Here is a 20,775-nt window from a genome sequence, read left to right on the forward strand (position 1 = left end):
TTTAAATATGTATTTTTTAAAATACATTTTTTATTGATTTCGGAGAGGAAGGGAGAGAGAGAGACATCAGTGATGAGAGAGAGTCATTGATCTGCTGCCTCGTGCACTTCTACTGGGGATCGAGCCCACAACCCCAGCATGTGCCCTTGATTGGAATTAGACCTGGGACCCTTCAGTCTGCAGGCTGATGCTCTATCCACTGAGCCAAACCAGCTAGGGCTATGTTAACATTTCTTAATAGCAGTTCAGTAGAAGTAAATAGCTAAGTATTAATTGTGAATTTTAAAATGTAAGATGCAGGAGTAATACAATTAAATTTGTGGATTAAAATCCTTTCTAGGGTAAAAATTAAGTTAAAATATATAATATGTGAATATATACTTTAAATTTTTAAAAAACATTTGAAAGTTATTTCAATTATCCTCCACTGGTTTATTGATTAAGCCAGTGGTTCTCAACCTTCTGGCCTTTTAAATACAGTTCGTCATGTGACCCAACCATAAAATTATTTTCGTTGCTACTTCATAACTGTCATGTTGCTACTGTTATGAATCGTAATGTAAATATCTGATATGCATGATGGTCTTAGGCGACCCCTGTGAAAGGGTCGTTCGACCGCCAAAGGGGTCGCGACCCACAGGTTGAGAACCGCTAGATTAAGCAGACATGCCAGTTGGTCACTCAAAGGAAAACAAAACCAGAGTTAAGTCAGTAAACCCCTAGGAAAGCTATCAGGATTCTTAACACATTGCGCACCGCATAGAAATCTCTAAGACGGACGCCAGGGACCAGACGTTTTTGGGCAAACTGCACGTTATTTAAATCATCGTAACTACAGATCATAATGCACTTTAGGTGTTTTTCAATAATTATAACATTTTTATTTATAAGAATAATTAAAGTTCCTAGTACTTTTTAAATGTATGGTACTGCGTAAAACATTTTCCTCTATGAAGAGGCACCAAACAATTTACATAAGTATCTAGATTCGCTCCTTTTTCCATGGGCGGCACAAACTGCAGGCTCTCGTAGGAAATTTTTTCTTTCCACTCGCTGGAATACACATAGGTTCATGCTGCTTCATATCACCTGACAACCTTTTGGGTGGATCTTTACGAGGTGCTCTCCTTGCACCCCCAGGGGAAGGGCTGGACAGATGTCTTTGGTTCCGGAGAGCCTTCATTATTGTCATCCGTTATCCAGTCTCTCGCCACCGATAGCAGAAACTTTATACTTCACTTTTGCTTGTGGGTTGAGGACGTACACTCTAAATGAATTGAAAAGTCCACAGTTTGTAAGGTACAGCACTACTTTTTTTTTTTGTCCATTTCATCGTTTTCCTTAGAATGGAACAAACGAAAGGAATTGATCCGCATGGTCAACGCCTTTCATGTGGGCATTGTATTCCTTGATGCAGGTAGGTTTTACAATATTCTCTCACGTTTTTCTATTTTTTTCCTGTTGTCAAGACAGAAGTGTCATGGATCGTTGATATCATTCAGACAACCCGCTTGTCTTTCCATGCTAGGAGAAGAATATCGCCTTTTCTGGAAAATATTATATCACCTTTCTTCATTCTTGATGTTTTCATTTTCAAATTTGGCAGTAAACCTCTACTCTCCCTAATAGTCCCACAGACTCTAGTTTTGTTCTGTAGCAGCAATTCAGCAGTAGATGTAGCATTGTAATAATTATCCTGGTAAATATGGTGCCATATGCCAAGATAGGGTCCAAGGACTGAAAGAACAGTTTCTTGCAATTTCCTTCCTTCAGCAGTATATATCTCCATATTGCAGATATAGCCGGTGTCACTCTCGCACACCATCCGAACAAGTAAACCGTATTTTGTTATTTTCGCTGGGTTGTGCGTGCGAAATTTTAAATGTCCTCTCCATGGAATCATTCCCTCATCCAAAGACAACTGTTGCTTTGGTTTGTATATTGTTCGAAATTTATGCAGGAAATAATCCAGCACAGGTTGGATCTTGAAAAGTCTGCCCGATGCCCTGATCAGTTTGGCTCAGTGGACAGAGCGTTGGCCTGCGGACTGAAAGGTCCCAGGTTTGATTCCGGTCAAGGGCATGTACCTTGGTTGAGGGCACATCCCCAGTGGGGAGTGTGCAGGAGGCAGCTGATCGATGTTTCTCTCTCATCGATGTTTCTAACTCTATCCCTCTCCCTTCCTCTCTGTAAAAATCAATAGAATATATTGAAAAAAGAGAAGTCTCCCTGAGCGACTGTTCATTTTGGTGTTATTGAAATGCCAGAATGTCCATATTTGCTCAAATCTATGGCGACTCATTGTCTGTGGAAATATAGGGGTACATATCAAAGGATCTGTTGACCAGTAGTCTTTCAAGCTATCTTTTCTTGTTTGACCCATCAGAATAATTAGGCCAAGGAATTTCTTGATGTCCTTCTGTGTAACCGGAGACCACTTTAGTGTTCTAGATGGTGTTTTGTGTTTCTTTGCGGTTTGATCGTGATAGTTGGACAGCTCTTTGCACAACATCTCAAACAATTCATCACCAAAAAAGAGATTGGTCACAACATCTCAAACAATTCATCACCAAAAAAGAGATTGGTCACAGAGGGTACAGAGTCACAAGGAGACGGAAATGTAGTGCCCCCAGCATGACCTTCAAACATTTGTAAGCCTGGTGGTGTGTCAATTTCAGACCAACAATTATCAGTAGCTTCGTCAGTGTCGGAATCACTTGAAAGCACCTCCACCTTGCGCTTCCTTACAGGTCTAATAATTACCCTGTCAGTAGAATCAGTAGAATCGTCTCCGGAATCATCAAAACAGTCATCCGCATCTTCAATCTCACTAGGAATATCTGATAAATTATCGTTAAATACTTCCGGAAGTGTATCAGTTTTGTTGGTTTCCTTCCTTTTTCTGAGAGGGCATTTCTAAAAGCGCCAGGAACTTGAAGATGAAGACTATTCAAATGACCAAAATACAATGTAACTGCAATGCTTTATGGGTTCGTGCAATTACATAGTTTTTCGTAGATTTACCTGCATGGTTTCCACCAATGAGATCGCTTCATTCCATGTGGACTGTGCCGCGCCAGCACAGCCAAGGGTATCTCTGATTGGGGGGGAGGGGGGGGGTATGTGTGTGTGAAAGGATTAAGGAAAGACAGACAAGAGAATAATAGCTGGGTCTCGGTGGGACGCTGCTCCCTGAAGAGGAGACAACGCCAGCCCCGTGTCTTCATTTTATAGCAGATGCCACGAGGCAAAGTAGGGGTGTGATCACGTTGTTTACAGCATTCTCATCAGTCTCAACCCTACTCAACTACATGCACCCGAACTCTAGCACAAGGCACGTGGGGCCACGTGTTCGGACCATAGGTTCAAGCTTACAACCACAGCTGTTGGCTATGATTGTGCTGGGAGAGCCCTGCCCTCCAGCTGGGACATGCACGTGGCAGTGAGAGGACCCTGTCCTTTCATTAGTCCGAGGCTTGAACCTGGCCAAAACACTGTAACCGAGTCCCACAGTGGACAAGACAGTGTGTTGACATCTAAGGTCCATAACCGATGGGGCGCGAAACACGAGAAAGCTCGTGAGCGGTATGCAATGTGTTAAGCAAAACATCTTTCAGAACTTGTTATTAGAACTTTTGGTCACTAGAGGGTGCTGGTGACCAAAATTCAGAAATTCATCAGAAAGTACCAAACAGGCACCTGGCCTGGTAACTATGTTGTGGGTCCCGGCATAGACTCGGGTTGCAGGTTCAGTCCCTGGTTGGTTCCCAGTCAAAGTGAGAAAAAGAAGTGGCCTATGGATGTTTCTCTTACAGATGTTTCTGTCTCTCGCTCTCCCTCTCTCAAATCAATTTTTTTAAAAGATGCCAAACAATCCAACTGCCAATGTCCTATTTGTGTGAATCCTCAGATCCCCCAAATCACAGCAATGTGAATAGCTACAAAACAGACAAAAATAGAATGAAGGAAAACACTGAAAGAAGGAAAGTGTTACATAAGAGATCTAATGGTGCATTCGTGTGGAGTTGGTAAAGGGGTTAACATTAATTCTTGGATACTATATGGACTGATATTTGTTCCTATTATATGAAGGCCAATAGGCTACAGCATGCATTGCAATGGAGAAATTTTTTTTTTAAGTTAGGATTTCACATTTTTATTTTTATATTTTTAAAGAACTTTAGATTTTATTTTTCAATTACAGTTTTCAATATTATTTTGTAAGTTTCAGGTGTACAGCATAGTGGTTAGACAATCATATACTTTACAAAGTATTTCCTCTAATATTTCTAATACATAGTTATTGCAATATTATTGACTATATTTCCTATGCTGTACCTTACATCCCTGCGATTATTTTTTAACCATCAATTTGTAAAGGGATTGTACTTCTAATTCCTCTATCTCTTTCACCCAGCCCCCCAATTTCCCTTCCCTCTGACACCATCAGTCTATTCTCTGTGGCTGTAAGTCTTTTTCAATTTTGTTTGTTCGTAGAGAAAGTAAAATTTTAAAGAAGTCTCATTCATAAATAAAGTAAGAATAATTCTGCTTTGCTTTCATTGCTATATAAATCATGAAAAGGTATTACATTTTTAAGATATATAATTAAAATAGAAATTTATTGCTGAAAATTAAATTTAATGTGTATTTTCTTTGGATGAAGTCTATATCTAAGAATGCCATCAAATATTTTACTTTTCAAATGATATTCTAGAAAAATACTTTCTCATTTTGGGGGTTAAGAATAATCCAAACTAGTAAGACAAAAGTTTAGTGACCATTTAAAAAGCAAACCACTTCACTATTTTTTCCTTGCTATTGTTCTCATTAGAAATGTGGCATTTAAAAAAATAAAATTGAAAAGTGTAAGAAATTTTTCATATGGTAGCAAATCACAAATGAAATTAGTAATGGGATTAATTCATGTTAAAATAGCATTTAAGTTATATTTTGGCTTTTCTCCTTTAAAAAATATAGCATCTTATAAAGATTTTTTTTTCAAACTCTCAGAATGAAAATAGTACAGAAAGAATGCAGGAGAACATATTCCAGTCTCATCATCTACCACTCATTTACATTCTCCAAGGATACCAACTAGAAAAGATAAACTAATATGACCAACTCTAAAAGTCTTATCTGAAGTCTGAATCGTGGTCTTCATAGTTCTGATTAGGTCTAAGGTATTAAATATGAAGAAAAATGAAGTTTGAACATAATTTTTACAATCTTCTCATGGAGAAACAAAAAAGCCTTTTCTAGATTTGGCAACAACTGGTCTTAACATTGATTTTCATCTGCTGAGAGGGTTGATGGTATCCATGTGAAGAGCTCTGTGCTGTGAGAAGAGACGGGAATTGCTGAAAGACCTTGGGCATATATTTTAACTTTATGGAGCTTCAGTTACCTCACCATAAAAGGGAGTAATAATAATAGGAAGGGGACCTTGGAGGATCTCTGATAAAATGAGAAAATACTTGTGAAAACGAAATATTGTCTTAATAAAACACTAGGCAATCATGCCCATTTCACTAAAGGCGAAGGCCTTCCTAACATCTAAATACCGTTTCCAGTCTTAATTTAGAAGAATGGTTGGAGGCTTTGTGAGAGCATGCCTCCCTCCTGCGCCCCCCACCCCCACCCTCACCCCCATTTCCCACAGCTAGCAGCAGTTGACTGCAGGATCTCAGGTATGCAAGAGGAGGCCACCCGCCTCTAGCCACTTTGGCTGACTTTTATCTGACTTGTTTATAAGGGGAGGTGGAATGTAGTTGGGAGGTGGGAGCTGGGATATCTTCATTTTGTAATTCGACCATCAGATTTTATTTTGTTCCCTTGTACCTATCTCCTTGAGTCCCAAGGCACTACTAGTTTTAGAAGTTTCAGTGCACCCCAGGGGGACAGAGCAGCCTTGCCTGCTCGCGATCATTCCAGAGTCCTGAAGTCGGAAGGAAAAAAGTTCACACTCAGCTTTGCAAAGGAGTGTGGTTCGCCTAGAATACTTTGGGACGGGTGAGTTACACCTGCCAGGGATACAAGAGATCTTGGGGGAGGATCCAGTCCCTGTGGGTGGAGAAGGAGGGCGGGCGCTTTCGGCGCGCCTTGGCAACTAGCCTGGGGCTGGGAAGCCCAGCAAGACATTTTAGCCCCCTCCACCCTGGATGCTCCTCTGGCAGAGACAGGAGGAATCGCAGGGCCGGCAGGGCGTCCGGTCCGGTCAGAAGCCGGGAGTTTCGACAGGACGGCCCCTTGGAGGTTTTGTTTTCCCGTCTCCCGCGGCCAGGGTCGCGCTCACTCGGCAGCGGAGAGCCGCGCTCAGTGGCTGGTCCCTGCTCCTCCCACCGCACTTAAGCCCACACCCACGGGCGCCCCGCCCCCCTCGTCCTTATAGAAGGGGCGAGGCACCTCGGCGCGCCCGGGAGCTACAGGCTTCCCGGAGCCGACGGCGCGGCTGCCAGCTTGGCCAGAAAGCCCAGGCGCCGCCGCGGCCAGTGTAGCCAAGTGAGGCGGCGGCTGCGCCCGCACCATGGAAGGCAGCCCCACCCCAGCACCAGCCCGGGTCGCTCCAGACCTCCGCCGCCTCCCGCGCCCCGCCTGCCAGCACCCGCTGCTTTTCTCTGGGCGCCGTCCTACCCTCGCCTCGAAGCAGACATGAAGGGAGCCCGGGGCGACGGGAGCGCCCCTTTCTGCACCCGCCTCAACCACTCCTTCCCGGGCATGTGGGCGCCCGAGCGCTCCCAGGAAGCGCGGGGCAACCTCACGCGCTCCCCGGAGACCGGCGAGGACTGCCGCTCGGTGTCCGTGGTGTACCCGATCACCATGCTGATCACCGGCTTCGTGGGCAATGCGCTGGCCATGCTGCTGGTGTCGCGGAGCTACCGGCGCCGGGAGAGCAAGCGCAAGAAGTCGTTCCTGCTGTGCATCGGCTGGCTGGCGCTCACGGACATGGTGGGGCAGCTGCTCACCAGCCCCGTGGTCATCGTCGTGTACCTGTCCAAGCAGCGCTGGGAGCACCTGGACCCTTCGGGGAGGCTGTGCACTTTCTTTGGTCTGACCATGACTGTCTTTGGCCTCTCCTCGCTCTTCGTCGCTAGCGCTATGGCCATCGAGCGGGCGCTGGCCATCCGGGCGCCGCACTGGTACGCGAGCCACATGAAGACGCGTGCCACCCGCTGGGTGCTGCTCGGCGTGTGGCTGGCGGTGCTCGCCTTCGCCCTGTTGCCCGTGCTGGGCGTGGGCCATTACACCGTCCAGTGGCCCGGGACGTGGTGCTTCATTAGCACCGGGGGCGGCGGCAACGGGACTAGCTCCCCGCACAACTGGGGCAACCTTTTCTTCGCCTCCACCTTTGCCTTCCTGGGGCTCTCTGCGCTGACCATCACTTTCGCCTGCAACCTGGCCACCATTCAGGCCTTGGTATCCCGCTGCCGGGCCAAGGCCATGGCATCGCAGTCCAGCGCCCAGTGGGGTAGGATCACCACTGAGACGGCCATCCAGCTCATGGGAATCATGTGCGTGCTGTCGATCTGTTGGTCACCTTTGCTGGTAGGTAGTTCCAGGGTGTGCAGAAGTCTGGGTGGGGCACCTGCACACAGTGGAGACGTCTCAAAGTGACAGCACCTGCAGAGGTGTGTTTGCATCTAGAGAACATTGGGGAGACCTTTCTGCCCGTGCTTTCTTGGTTGCAGCTTCATAGTTGAGTTCCTCACTTACTTGCTGAGTGCCTTTAAAGTCCCATACATGGCATTAGGTTCTGGTTGTACACACGTGAAGACCACACGAGCGCTCACGCTTTGATCGGAGAGAGTAAGAGGATATCCGGGTCTGAGTTCAGCGCGTGTGCAGAGGTAAAGTTTTCTCCTGGGTGCATTATAAACAGAATGGCAATGACAGCTGAAGCCTGTGGCGCTGGGCTTTCTCCTTCTTTTAAATACCTCTTGCACGTTGAAGGGATTATCAGTCTGCAAAAGTCCTCTACCTGCGACCCCAGGCAGGCTCAGCTCTTGCAGTTTTGGAGCCTCTGAGCGCTCTCTCAGCCCAGCCCGCACTAGCCTGCCTAATAGGCTCACTTGAGATTAGAGGCAGGAGAGGGAAGGGCCCGCTGGCTGCAGCCAGCCCCAGCCCTTCGGAATGGTGCTGGCCCTTCTGGAAGCCCTTGAACTGTCAGTGAGTCAGGGGGCCGGGAGGCCTTGTAACTCCTGCCCACCAGCCTTTGCTTGCCCTGTTGGCATCTATTCAGGACTGGGGTAAGGCCAATCCTGGAGTAGGAGGTAGAGGTTTCTGCGCTTCCCAGCTCCGCACAGGGGCGCACAGTTTGGGAGCATATGATGTTGCCACAGGCTCCTTGTCTAACAGCCACTCTTACATCCCACTTTCTTCTGTTACTTTTAGCTGGAGATTTCTGTGGGTAAGTGCTGTTTACCAATTCCTGGTGAATGGAGGATTATTGAGGCCTCAAGCAGACTGGCTTAATAGGAGCTATGTTGCAGAAAGAGTTTTCTGCAAATTTTATACTGGACCTGGAAATTTATTAGACAGTTGTGAGAAACTTCTGAAACCCATGGATATAGTTTTCAGAACCCACACACATGTAGTTTTTCCTTTTCAATTGTGGTAAAATATTTTTTAAATGGTGGTAAAATTTACATTTTAAGTGTCCAGTTCAGTGATATTAAATACATTGGCATTGCCCTGGCCAGTGTGGCTCAGTTGGTTGAGTGTCATCCCATGCACCTAGAGTTCACTAGTTTGATTCCTGTTCAGAGCACATGCCTGGGTTGCATGCAGGAGGCAGCCAATCAATGTTTCCCTCTCTCTCTCCCTCCTCTTTCTCTAAAATCAATAAAAAAAAATTTTAAAGAAAATTATTGTGTACCACTTACACTTTTAAATCTCTTGTATTTAAAAATAGACCCCTAGTTCCTTTTCCCTCCCAACATCTCCTTCATTTGACAAAGCAAATATTCCAGAATACCTGTGTTTAACTGGTGTAGTATATTTAGAGCACAAATCTTGGCTACAAATCAGTGAAGACGAGTAGTGACAAGGAGAGCTATGTTGGGACCTAACTGCCCATAAGTTGCTACATGGTCACAGAATTCAGGCTGATGTCATCACCATGGCTTATCAAAACCAACACCAATTTTAGACATATTTACTTCTATGGTTGAGGAATGGAGTGTGTAGGTGGCCAAACAGAGGGGGGAAGGAGTTGTAAATAATGAACACTTTACTATGATAATGAACATAACTTTAAAGGCAACCAAGATTCTGAGTTTTTCCCAACTGTCATTTGAGTTCCAGGTTCTTGAGTTTGCTCTATCACACTATTTCCTAGAAAAAAAAATGCAGTTAAGTCATATGAATAAAATGCTTATTCATACAGTTAACCGAACTTATAGGTGTCTTTTTTTTTTTAAGTAGATGAGATAGTAGTGTGTCTTTTATCTTAAAACTTTCATTTAATATCATGAACTCAGTGAATTTAGGAAGAATTTAGATCAATTCTGAGAATCGTAGCCTACAATGGCCAAACTTACTTTCTTAAGACAGACGGTATTTGGAAAGTCTTATTTAATTTCAGTTAATACCTGCATTCAAACAATATCTATTGGTTTGCATTATTTTGTCAGGCATTTTATTAATTTGGTTCTCATAAAAACATTGAACTGAAAAAAATTTAATGTGATTGATTAAATCGAAGAGGAGAAATTCAAGATTTGCAAAATAGGTACTTTTAAAACTAAAGCAAATGGGTCTATCATCTGCTTTATGCCCTGTTGGAATTAACTCTACAAGTATCAGTAAAGAGCTGGAATTATTTCAAAGGAAAGAAACTGGCAAAACTGCTTTCTTAATAAGTGAGAAAATTATAAGAATGAAAACACTAGAACTTAGTGAATTGAATTTTCAGTGTATTAATGTTAAAGTGAGAGATCATAGTCTATACTTCTTTTTTCTTAACTCTGGGTAAAATATAGATGCCCTGTTAGCTTTACTAATCTAATGAAATAAACTCCCTCCTTAGAAGGACCCTGAGTATATCTTCTCTTGGAAGTTTATCATGATTATAATAATATTCCATTGTTACTGCTAGAAAACTTAGGAGAGAAGAGAGTAAGAAAACATCTCAACTGCTACAAGATCCCACCACATATATACTTAAATTTAGGTTATCTGTGGTGCAAATAAGAGCTTTTGTACTTTTTCTTTTTCCCAGAAACTTCACAAAAGCAAGATGTGAAATTGAAAATACAGTGGAAACCAATGTCATCATGTCTATGATCCTTCGCCCTGTTTATGTTTAATTTGCCATCATTCAGAATTAGCCAGTTGACTCGGCATGCAATCTGTTTGGTGTTTATTATTATTTTTATTATCTTATTTTTTTATGAACCACAGTCACCTACTAGTTTAGTTATTTGACATGATAGCCAAGATTCCAGAAGCAGGCATACCCTGAGGGTGTTGTATGAGTGCTTTTGTAAACCAAAGCATTTCCCCAACAGGTAGAGTGTGGCAAATACTGAAGCTCTCTTAAAAACAGTAAATATAGAGTAACTCTCAACATTGTGAAAAGTGAGGTATGATGAACAGGGTTTCTCATTTACAACTTGGGAACTGGATAAAAGCAGCCTTGGAAATGTTTGCCTTTAACCCTAAACCAGCACACTCCCTGCTCGGTCTCCACAGATGCAGGCAGCAATGCTTTGGTTCCAGAAGATAGTTCACAATGTAGATGTAACTGTATTTTTTAATTAAAGGAATCCCTGATATATTTTGACAAACTAAATTTGCCTGAAATATATTATATGTGCCAGGTTATTTTACAGAAATAATCCTGTGTTATAGTATTAAAATGTTCTGTTCACTTGCTAATTTTCACTTCCTATAAATTTCAGAATATAGTTTCTGAAATGATTGGGGAAATGATTAACTGTGTGAATTGGCACTATAGGGAAAATCTTCTATAACTTGCTTTTATAAGAATTGAGATTATTTAGCATTCTTTACATTATTATACTACAATACATTTTAGGCACTGTGGAAGGGATATTAAGTACAAGACTTACGAAAACTTGGTCAGAGTTGTAATCTGTTCAGAGAACCAGAGTTGCCACATTTATGAGTAAAACAATTAGAGAACAATAAAAGATCGAATGCCATTAATGCCTTTGATTCTGAGAAAAAAAGCCCATTAAACTTGCCAGAGTAGGCTTCTAGGAGGTGGTGAGATGGCATAACTTGAACTCAGGGCTGATAGCGAGTGGCCCAAGAAGCCAGCCAGAGGAATAAAGTGTGCACATTGGAAACACGGGAAAAATGGTTTGAAAAGGCTTATGGGGCCAAATTGAGGTAGTTAAGATGAACATAGGATGAAATTTGTGTTCTTTTGCCAGTAGGCAATACAACCTCTTTTTTTTTTTTTTTTTTAATAGAGGAGAGGATTTTTATTTTTATTTTCTTTAATCCTTTATTGTTTAAAGCATTACATATGTCTCCTTTTCCCCCCGTTGAAGAGGATTTTTAAAAGTTTGGCAGTGCAATAGTGTGTGGGTAGATTCAGGCTGGAAAAGGGAACGCGAGATCAGTCACGGCTTGCTTTTGCAGGCTGGGTAGGGCCTTAGGTCAGAGACAGTGGGAAGAGATGAGTCAGAGAAGGAAAGGTAAGACAGAACTAATGCTATTAGAAATGGTCAATTTAAGGAGTGAGTGATTTGACAAGCATTTCTTACACATCTACTATGTCCTATTTACTGCGGTAAATTACCTCATTTAACTGCGTCCTGTAAAAGTGCCACTATTGTCTACATCCTTCAGATGAATAACTCAAGCATAAAGTATATTAGAATTAGAATAATTTTGGATATCTGGCTCTGAGTTTATTTTCCATTTTTGTTGTTTATTATGAGCTTAGATGGAGGCCTGAATTCTATTGCTAATCATGGTACTGGGTAAGTTATATATCCTTCCGCCTGTAAGTGCGGCAGTAGGACTAATAAATATCCAATAATATTTATGTTATTCTTAGGTTTTCTTATTTGAGAGGATCATGACTCAATGATTCAGAATGAGAAACTTAGGATTTGATTTTATTTTTGTAAGAATGGGGGATTCTGAGTGACTATGACTTTCGGACACTATATAAGATAGTGGATTATCTGAATGATATATCCAGGAAGCCAGTACAACTTGAAGACTGAGATAAATCAGAGCTGAAAAAAAAAAAAAAAAAAAGACAGATTTTTTTTATTTTGAGTTTATCAGAGAGCCAAGAATTAAACAGTCCTTAAGCCAGTAGATTGGAAGAAATTCAGATGGTCTAGAGTTGTAGCATAACTGTGACTCATTGGCCTTTCTCTTTTGAAAAAGCTGGAAAGGTCAGTGACTCAATTATGAGTTTCCACAGGTTCATTTTTCTGGGGTCTTCTCTGGGCTGTGTTGGGTGCTCCAGCCCTTTGGCCACACAGCACCCACTTTGCATTTCCCTGTCATAGTCTGAGTTACACTTCCTGGACGTATTGTGTAATTGACCTCCTGAGGTTAGATAAAGTATCTGCTTGTGCATTGATTGTTCCCCACCCCTGTAGGAACTATAATTGCCTGCCATACAGGTATGCCCAAATAGATGCTTATTAACTGAATATCTATGCACCCAAATCAGAAGACAGGTTCTGGTCCCAGTTACATAAGTAATTAATTGTGTGACCTTAGATAATTCATTTGATATTTTTGTGATCTATTCTCTTCTGTAAAATAGTAATAAAAACACCTACTCAGTGCATTACACAGGACTATAAGGAAAACCAAGATAAATGTATATGAGAATAATTGGGAATATTCCCCCCATATTAGGAATACTACTCTGGTGTTTTACTGGATGGTAATGTTGACTTGTGTTCAGATAGACCTTTCCCCCAGGAACCTGGAGAAAAGAGACAAGTGATGTTTTACAGCTTAATTAGTTATAGTTCCTTGCTTGGGGGGGGGGGGGGGAAGAGGGGAGGGAATGTGATGGAGGATATAACTTTTCAGAAAAAAAATAAGAAAAATGGTAAACCACATGTGCTTAAACTTTTACAAGGTATTGTAATTCACCCCTCCTTCTCTCCCTGCTGCCATCACTCTCGCTCTCCTGCATTCCCCTCAGCTCTGGAATCCCTTTCCCCTCACAGCTGCCAGTGAACTCTCTAAATCTAACAAGTGCTGGATCCCATCTCCCCTCTGTCTTAAACCTGAGGAGTGACCACCACCTTGTGTTCTGAGGACCTTGCCACAGATCTAAAATATGTCACCTGTCTCTCCAATGTGGCACTTCTCCCTGTATTTTTTGATATGCTCAGATGTGTCTTCATGCAAATGCTTGAGTCAAATTCATTGTGATTCTAGTTGTTGTCCTAGGTCAGATCGTCCTGCAAACGTAAGGAGATAGCCTATGCCTTGGTTTTCCTCATTTTCACAGATGATCAGAAATGTTGGGGTTGAACAAAATTGTTACCACTGACTCACAGCTCAGAATTGAGTTTGCCAGAGTTAACTCAGACCACAGCATGAGCATCACACAGTTGTAAACTGCTCCGCAGATTGGCCAGATCCTGGCAAGGCATTAATATTATTTGCAGCCTACAAATAACACAGCCTGTAACTTCACCATCAAATGGCCCACCCAGACTTTCTCTTGGGTAACATTCAAAAGGAGGAGATTTCAATGGCTGATCTTGGCACTTATTCAAAATTTACATATTATTTCACCAGTACTGATTTTTATGATAGGTGTTTAAGGATCATAAATCTAAAAATGAAAGACGGTGGCAGAGATGGAGGAGGGGGCTTGATTTTTCATACCTTAATTCTGTTAAAAATTAAAGTTATTAATTTAGGTAAGAGTCATGTAAGATAACTACAGGACAAATCCTATAACAAACATCATTACTATTTTTACTAATCTTGGTAATGCAAAAACAAAAGGTCAAGTTGGAGTTGGAGGCCTATTTTTTTAAAAGCAAGTATTGAGTCCAAAAAAATCAAGTATAATTTTTAAAATATACTTTTCACTAATCCTTGGATATTTCCTGAAAGTAGATTTGATCTATCCTTTTGTTCCTCTTTCTGAATACGTAATAAGTGTCATTTTCTGTGGTTGTGAATATGCGACTGTTGGTATAATTCATAAAAAATTGGAAAAAGAAGCATGTTGTTAATGTTGAAAATAACGAAAGCGAGATTGTGAAAAATTAGATGCATTTTGGGCAAGTCACCACACGGCAAAGTTTATCGCGGTCTTGTATGAAATTTTCCCGGGAATGTCCTGCTAACAGCCACCTTGCTTGAGTCAGATAGAGCATGCACTTCCCATTTCCCCATTTCGATGAGCATCTTCAATAGTCCCAAGGCAGCAGCGGAGGTTCGTGATTAAGTGATCGTTGACTAGTGAGCACGCCTGTTTTGTGAGAACAAAATCTAATGACTGAAGAAGCAGGTGAGGGCCACAGAGAGATGAAGGCACCAGAAGGCAAGAGACCTGGATTCTGGTCTTGGCTTTTCAACCACATGATAGAAGTCACTTTATCTTTCTGGCTTTTTTTTTCCTTGTCAGTGAGATCAAACATTATCAACTCTAGCCTTCTCTTCAGTTCTGACTTCCTGTGGCTCTAAGTAGATAAAATCATCCCTGTCAGAGATACTATACTAGATGCATGGGGGGAAATACCCAAAGACTTCGTAGGAAGAAGTATAGAAATATGTACAAATAGAGTAGATCTTGCGTTCCTTCATACAATCATTGTAGAACTATTTATTGAGTATTGCTATATGCCTGCCACTCTGCTCACCATGGTTATACAATGGTGACCAGGGCTGAATTATATGGTAATACGCGTTGAGCATTATGTAATTCTAGGAGGCCCTATTTACGCTGTATCCTATGCGAATGCTGCTCTGATTTGAGCAGTTTGCAACCTGTGTCCTCCTTGGTAGCCCCAATGGTAAGCCAAGCAAACATGCTATCCTCTTTCACAAAGCTTTCAATATACTAGACCAGTGGTCAGCAAACTCATTAGTCAACAGAGACAAATGTCAACAGTACAACGATTGAAATTTATTTTGAGAGCCAAATTTTTTTAAACTTAAACTATATAGGTAGGTACATTGTTATTAACTTAGTTAGGGTACTCCTAAGGCTTAGGAAGAGCCACACTCAAGGGGCCAAAGAGCCGCATGTGGCTCGCGAGCCGCAGTTTGCCGACCATGGTATTAGGCAGACAGTCAATAAACAATCTTGCCAAGACCCCAATGTAACTAGTCTGATGGGTCATTCCTGTGGTTTCTCGTGGCTACGTGGTTCTGCTACTTCAGATTGGACGTGTCTGGGCAGAAGGGCAGTGCAGGTCCACTGCTGCTGGAGTGTGTCCCTGCCCAAGCTGTAGTGGGTCTGTGCTTGGATGCCACCATTAGAGAATCTGAATTCACACCCATGACTCCCGCCGTAAAGCTCAGCAGTCATTCCCTGGAGGAAAGCCAAGGTGCTAGAGAGCATGGACTCAGAGGGCAGCTGGCCTCAGGCCACGCACTGTCTAGAATCAGCCCTCCCTTTGGGGTTCCTAGGCTCTGGGTTGTATTCACATCACCTTCTGACATGTTTGCCTTTGCTTTCCAATGAATTGTCTGTTAAGACTTTCCATGTCTTTTCCCTCAAGAATAGAGCCAAAAGCACTCTTCTCTGAGTTTCTTGGCTTCAGATCTTGGGAGAAAAGGGTAGGTCTTGGCCTTTTCCCACCCCAGAAGACCCTCAGACCCCTGAGCATGATGGTCTACCTCTTTTCAAGTGACCAGCATAATAGGATGCCACAAGAATCATGATCCCCCAGAAGAAGATCCAGACCAAGCTGAAGCGAGCTAGCTTACGGAAAAAAGAAGAAAGAGGAACGGGGTCACTGGACTCACCTAAATCGAAGGGATCGCCAGGGTGGAGGTGGCCCTGTGGACGGCTGAAGCACGGCTCCCTTTGTTTCTCTCACTTTGACTTCTTGCCATGTGGCAGATCCCCAGTTCAGGTTCTGTTTCCAGGGACATAGCTTTTCAGCTCGTTGGCCCAGTACTATGTTCTTTATTTCAAAGCCTTTGGCTAATAGGTTTATATTTCCAGTCTGCATGCAGAGTTTTAATTTTGCTTTCATGGCAATACAATATTTCAGTGAATACGTCATTTTGAAGCAGTTTCAACATAGATCTTTCTTTCCTTCTCTCTCTCTCTCTCTCTCTCTCTCTCTCTCTCTCTCATTTTCTTTGTTTTGTGAATACAAGAAACAGACATGACAAAGTCTCAGGATCCTGCCTCATCTACAAAGATTAATGTGCATTTTGTTGAGCTACAATGAAAGATTTAGGCTCAGAGAATTGTCCAGAAGTGAGTTGAGGGTGTAATGTTACTTTTACAATGAAACAGAGGTAGCTGTATAAGGCTCTGAAAGCTCACACTATGTTAGAACCATAGTGAGGAGACCAGAGAAGAAAAAGTTCTTTCTTTATTTTTCCATAAAGGGTGAGTTATAGTCTGGGTTTGATGTTAATCTGGCAGCTTTCTCAGTAGATGTGGTAACAGCCAATATACTGGGTGGTAGACGTTTAAATTTATTTAATGGTAGCAATTTCCTCCAAGAATAGACTAAGGATTTGCCTGGATTCAGAAATAAATTTCTTAATGTTAGCTTTTGTTCTATAAAAGACATTAGGGAACATTTTGAAATGTGGGTGTGTTTTTTTCCTTAGCATCTATTTCTAATTAAATTTGCTGTAGGTCAGTTTTAGGAAATATGGGAATATCTCCTGACTTCAGAGCTCTAGTCTCCTCCCTAAACTTGGTCCTTGGTCACAAACACCAGAATCGAAAGCACAAAGGGCACATGAGGAAAGGATACTGGGAGCTCGGGGGCCACAGAAAGCTGGCGGGCCAGTTTGGAAGGCAGGCAGGACCAGGCTCTCTGGACGCTGAGCGTCAGTTGCTACCTGCTGCTGGGTGAATCTGGTATCTAAGAGCTGCCACTCCTTGGTGTTGCTCTCTCACTCTTAACAGTCAAAGTCCTGGGTGCAAACATGGCTGCTTTTCCTTGGGATTTTTTACCCCCGGGCTATGCCTAGGGGTCACTAGAAGGATCGAGCACCAGCAGCATCTTGTTTTTTAACTAAGAGTGTGAAGTAAATGCTGGGATTTCTCTCCTGCCTAGAATATGTAGAAGCGGTATTTCAAAATTGGAGTATTAATATAAAAGGTGGTAGCTCATTATTATCGTATAATTAATTTTTAGAAGCATTGTAACAGTAATATAGCATACGTGTGTGTGTGTGTGTGTGTGTGTGTGTGTGTGTGTGTGAGAGAGAGAGAGAGAGAGAGAGAGAGAGAGAAAGAAAGAATCATCTATTTGTTGTTCTACTTATGCATTTCATTAAATTCATTGGTTGCTTCTTGTACATGCCCTGACCGAAGATCGAACTCACAACTTTGGCCTACCGGGATGATGCTCTAAAAACTGAGCCACCTGGCCAGGGCAAACCCTTTACATATATTATCTTATTTAATCTTCACAATTATTGATCAGTTGGATATTTTTTATCTCCATTTTTCAGTTGTACCTACTTAGATTCAAATAATTAGACTGTTTTTCCTAATCATTTAATGCTATAATGCTCTGCCTCTTTTTCATTAGTTTATTAAAACATTTTCAAATTATATCATTGAAAATGTACACAAAAAAACACACAAACCAACAACAACCAGCAGATTAATTGAGAATAGTCAATAACCACAGAAACTGGCAGGGTCAGATAATCAAGGTGATTAAAGATTTCCTGTTGATTCAGGAAGTGACGGACTTTCTTAGGAGCTTGGGTTTTCTACAGATAATATTATGAATATCTCTATAGAAGCTGATAAGAATTTTTGTTTGTCCTACAAAACCCTGTGATTTCATTCACTGTGATATTATAATTTCCTGTTTTCTGTAAAGGTGTGGCATCAGTTTCATTCAGTTCTGTCTGTCCAGGCTTAGAATATTCACACACAGTGGTAAAGTTTTACTGGGCAAACATTTTTCAGCTAGTATGATTCACAAATATTATTCTTTTTTACTAAACTATTTATAAAACAAACTAGAGGCCCGGTGTATGAATTTGTGCATGGGTGAGGTCCCTTGGCCTAGCTGGCTATCAAGGCTGATCGGGGCCATCTTGCCCAGTTCTGATTGGGGCCAACAGGGGCTGGCCAGCCAGGGGGAGGCTGTGGGAGGTTGGCCAGCCCTGGGAGATTGACTGTGGGAGCACACTAACCACTAGGGGGCAGCTCCTGCATTGAACGTCTGCCCCCTGGTGGTCAGTTCACGTCATAGCGACGAGTGGACCAGTCAAGTGGTTGACCGGTAGTAATGGTCACTTAGGTTTTTATATATATAGATACAACTGTTTATTGAGTTCCCTTTGCTTAGTGGGGAAGTGTTTGACTACAGTCAAAATTAGAAAATGTGTTTTGACAGTTTAAAAACTTCCAGCATGAGGATAGTGCATCCTTGCAAACCTGCTTTCATCTTTTTCTCTTAAAATTATAGAGGAGAGAAAGAGCCTCAGCAAAACCCAGTGTGTTCACAGTGCCTTTCTAACATGGAACTCAAGCATGTTACTGCCTAGCACCCTCTCACCCAGATTAAAAGGCTTCAGATTTCTTAATTTAATCCTTAAAATCTTGGATTTGTCCACATTTACCACTCATATTCCATTTCTCCCCCAGGATCCTTACCTTCAGTCATAAAGATCTATTCGCAGTTCCTAGAATGATTCACAGTTTCACACTTAGAAGTATGGACTCTGTCTTTCAAAACTCTCCAGAAGTATCTGCTCTTTTAGGGGACAGTGTCCCCCCCCCACCACCCCCCCCCTGCATCTGGACTCCATAGTTCCTGTGCATACCTTTTTGCACTTAATTATGCACAATTATATTTACAATTGTCATAATATTTAACCATTTCACAGACATATCACATTTTGTTTTGTCAACAACACTTGGAGGGGACATTGTTATGGCCTTGTTCTGATGAAGAAGTTGGTTTTGAGATATTAAGTAGCTTTTCCAAGGTCAGAAAGTTAACAAAAAGCAGAGTTGATTTTCAAATATAGATTTGTCTGATTTTATAGCCTACATGATGAACCACTCAACTAAATGGCCTCCCTCTTGTTAATAGCCATTTATTTGTCTAATTCTCTGTAAATTGCCATATTTGTCGATAAATCTTCCTGGACCATAGCAACCAATCAATAAATTATTGTGATTGAAGAAAGGAAGTTGTAAAGTTATAATAAAGTGGAAAGAACTCTAGAATTGGAATCAGAAAATCGAGGTATAAATCCTGTTTAAGAGTTTTACATACATTTTAACTGGTTTTTAGTCTTGACAAAATTCTTCACGGTACATGGTATTTATCTCTTTTTTAAACTTTTACCTTATTTTTTATTTTCTGGGTAAGAAACTTGCTTTAAGGCTCACAGTTGATAAATGGTACTGAGAAAAATGAACCAGGTATTTTTTTATTTTATTTTCAAACCACCCATTCACCTTATAACTAATGACTAATGGGTACTATTCATACAGTAAAACTTGTGTTTCTAAAAACACAATATCTTTTGCTTTTTTTGTTGCTTTTATCATTGTTGATAGTAATAAAAATTCTTAGAAAGAATAAAAACTAATTTCCAGATAGACAAGGATGGGAGACACAACATTGTTTTTGTAGTGAAGAGGGAAGTTAATTAGAAGCAGTGGACAAAAGCAGTAGAAATAGATGCTCTAATGCCTGGTGTCCAAAGAAGAAAAACCAACAAGAGTGTTTGGGAAGGTGGCCTGGGAATAACAATCCAACAGTAAGCAATTTTATTGTTTAGTAGGGAAACAATAAAAATAACCAAGAAAAGGAAAAACAATGCTTCAAAAGATGCTCACAGATTTCAGTATATTTATGTTGCTTGTAGTCATTATTACAGATGGCATAATACAGTGGCTATGGAATAAAAAACATAACTGCAAATCCAGAGTTAAAGCAGCCTTCACTGCTGGCTGATCCAGAAGCTCAGCATTGGCATCAAGGACCAAGGCTGGTTCCACCTTTTGCAGTCAATGGCATTTGCCTCATCCTATTTATGGCTTGTTCCCTTCAGTTGGTGGGATGGTTGCTGTTACAACTTCTTAGCTCACCTCTAGCGGGAGAGAGAAGAGGTGTTTTCCTACAGATCTCTACTAAAGATAAAGACACTTTTCCCCAGACGACTTAGGAAATTTTCTCTGGGATCACATTGCCTAGTATGGGGTCACTACATCAAATCCGATCGAAGCACATTCTGGTAGCTAGGGATGGGGTGAGCCCTGAAGCCCTTAGGTTCCAATGAAAATAAGTGTGCTAATGGGAAGGGGAGCTGGGAGAATGGGTGCTGGATAGGCAATGAATAGTGAACACTACAGTGACGACACCTATGCAATTTAATCGAGAGAATATAAATGTGGAAGGATTTCAAAAAGTATAAGGCACTAGATCTGCATTGCCCAATATGGTAGCTGTGGAGAGCAGCTACAGCGTTCGGACACGTTCAAGCCTCGGACTAATGAGAGGGCACAATCCTCTCATGGCAAAGTCACGCGCAGGTCCCAGCTTGGAGGGCAAAGCCCTCTCAGGGCAATTATAGCCAAAGGCTATGGTTGTAAGCTTTACCTTATGGTCCGAGCCTGTGGTCCCGGGTGGC

The 20,775-nt window shown here is 41.9% G+C and overlaps 1 protein-coding gene across 2 annotated transcripts in view; it reads left to right on the plus strand.

Annotated features, from left to right (window-relative positions):
* The first annotated feature begins 6,261 nt into the window (after positions 1–6,261).
* The window catches only part of PTGER3 (prostaglandin E receptor 3), a 107,270-nt gene continuing 92,756 nt past the window's right edge, over positions 6,262–20,775 (plus strand). The window contains exon 1 of one of the 2 annotated variants that reach the window (XM_059689180.1): positions 6,262–7,545. In XM_059689180.1, coding sequence (XP_059545163.1) covers positions 6,652–7,545 — 894 coding nt within the window. In that variant the 5' untranslated portion in view covers positions 6,262–6,651. The remainder of the gene's footprint in view (positions 7,546–20,775) is intronic. The other variant, XM_059689181.1, reaches the window with a different exon arrangement.

Source organism: Myotis daubentonii, chromosome 3, assembly GCF_963259705.1.
Source record: "Myotis daubentonii chromosome 3, mMyoDau2.1, whole genome shotgun sequence".
Lineage (NCBI taxonomy): Eukaryota > Metazoa > Chordata > Mammalia > Chiroptera > Vespertilionidae > Myotis > Myotis daubentonii.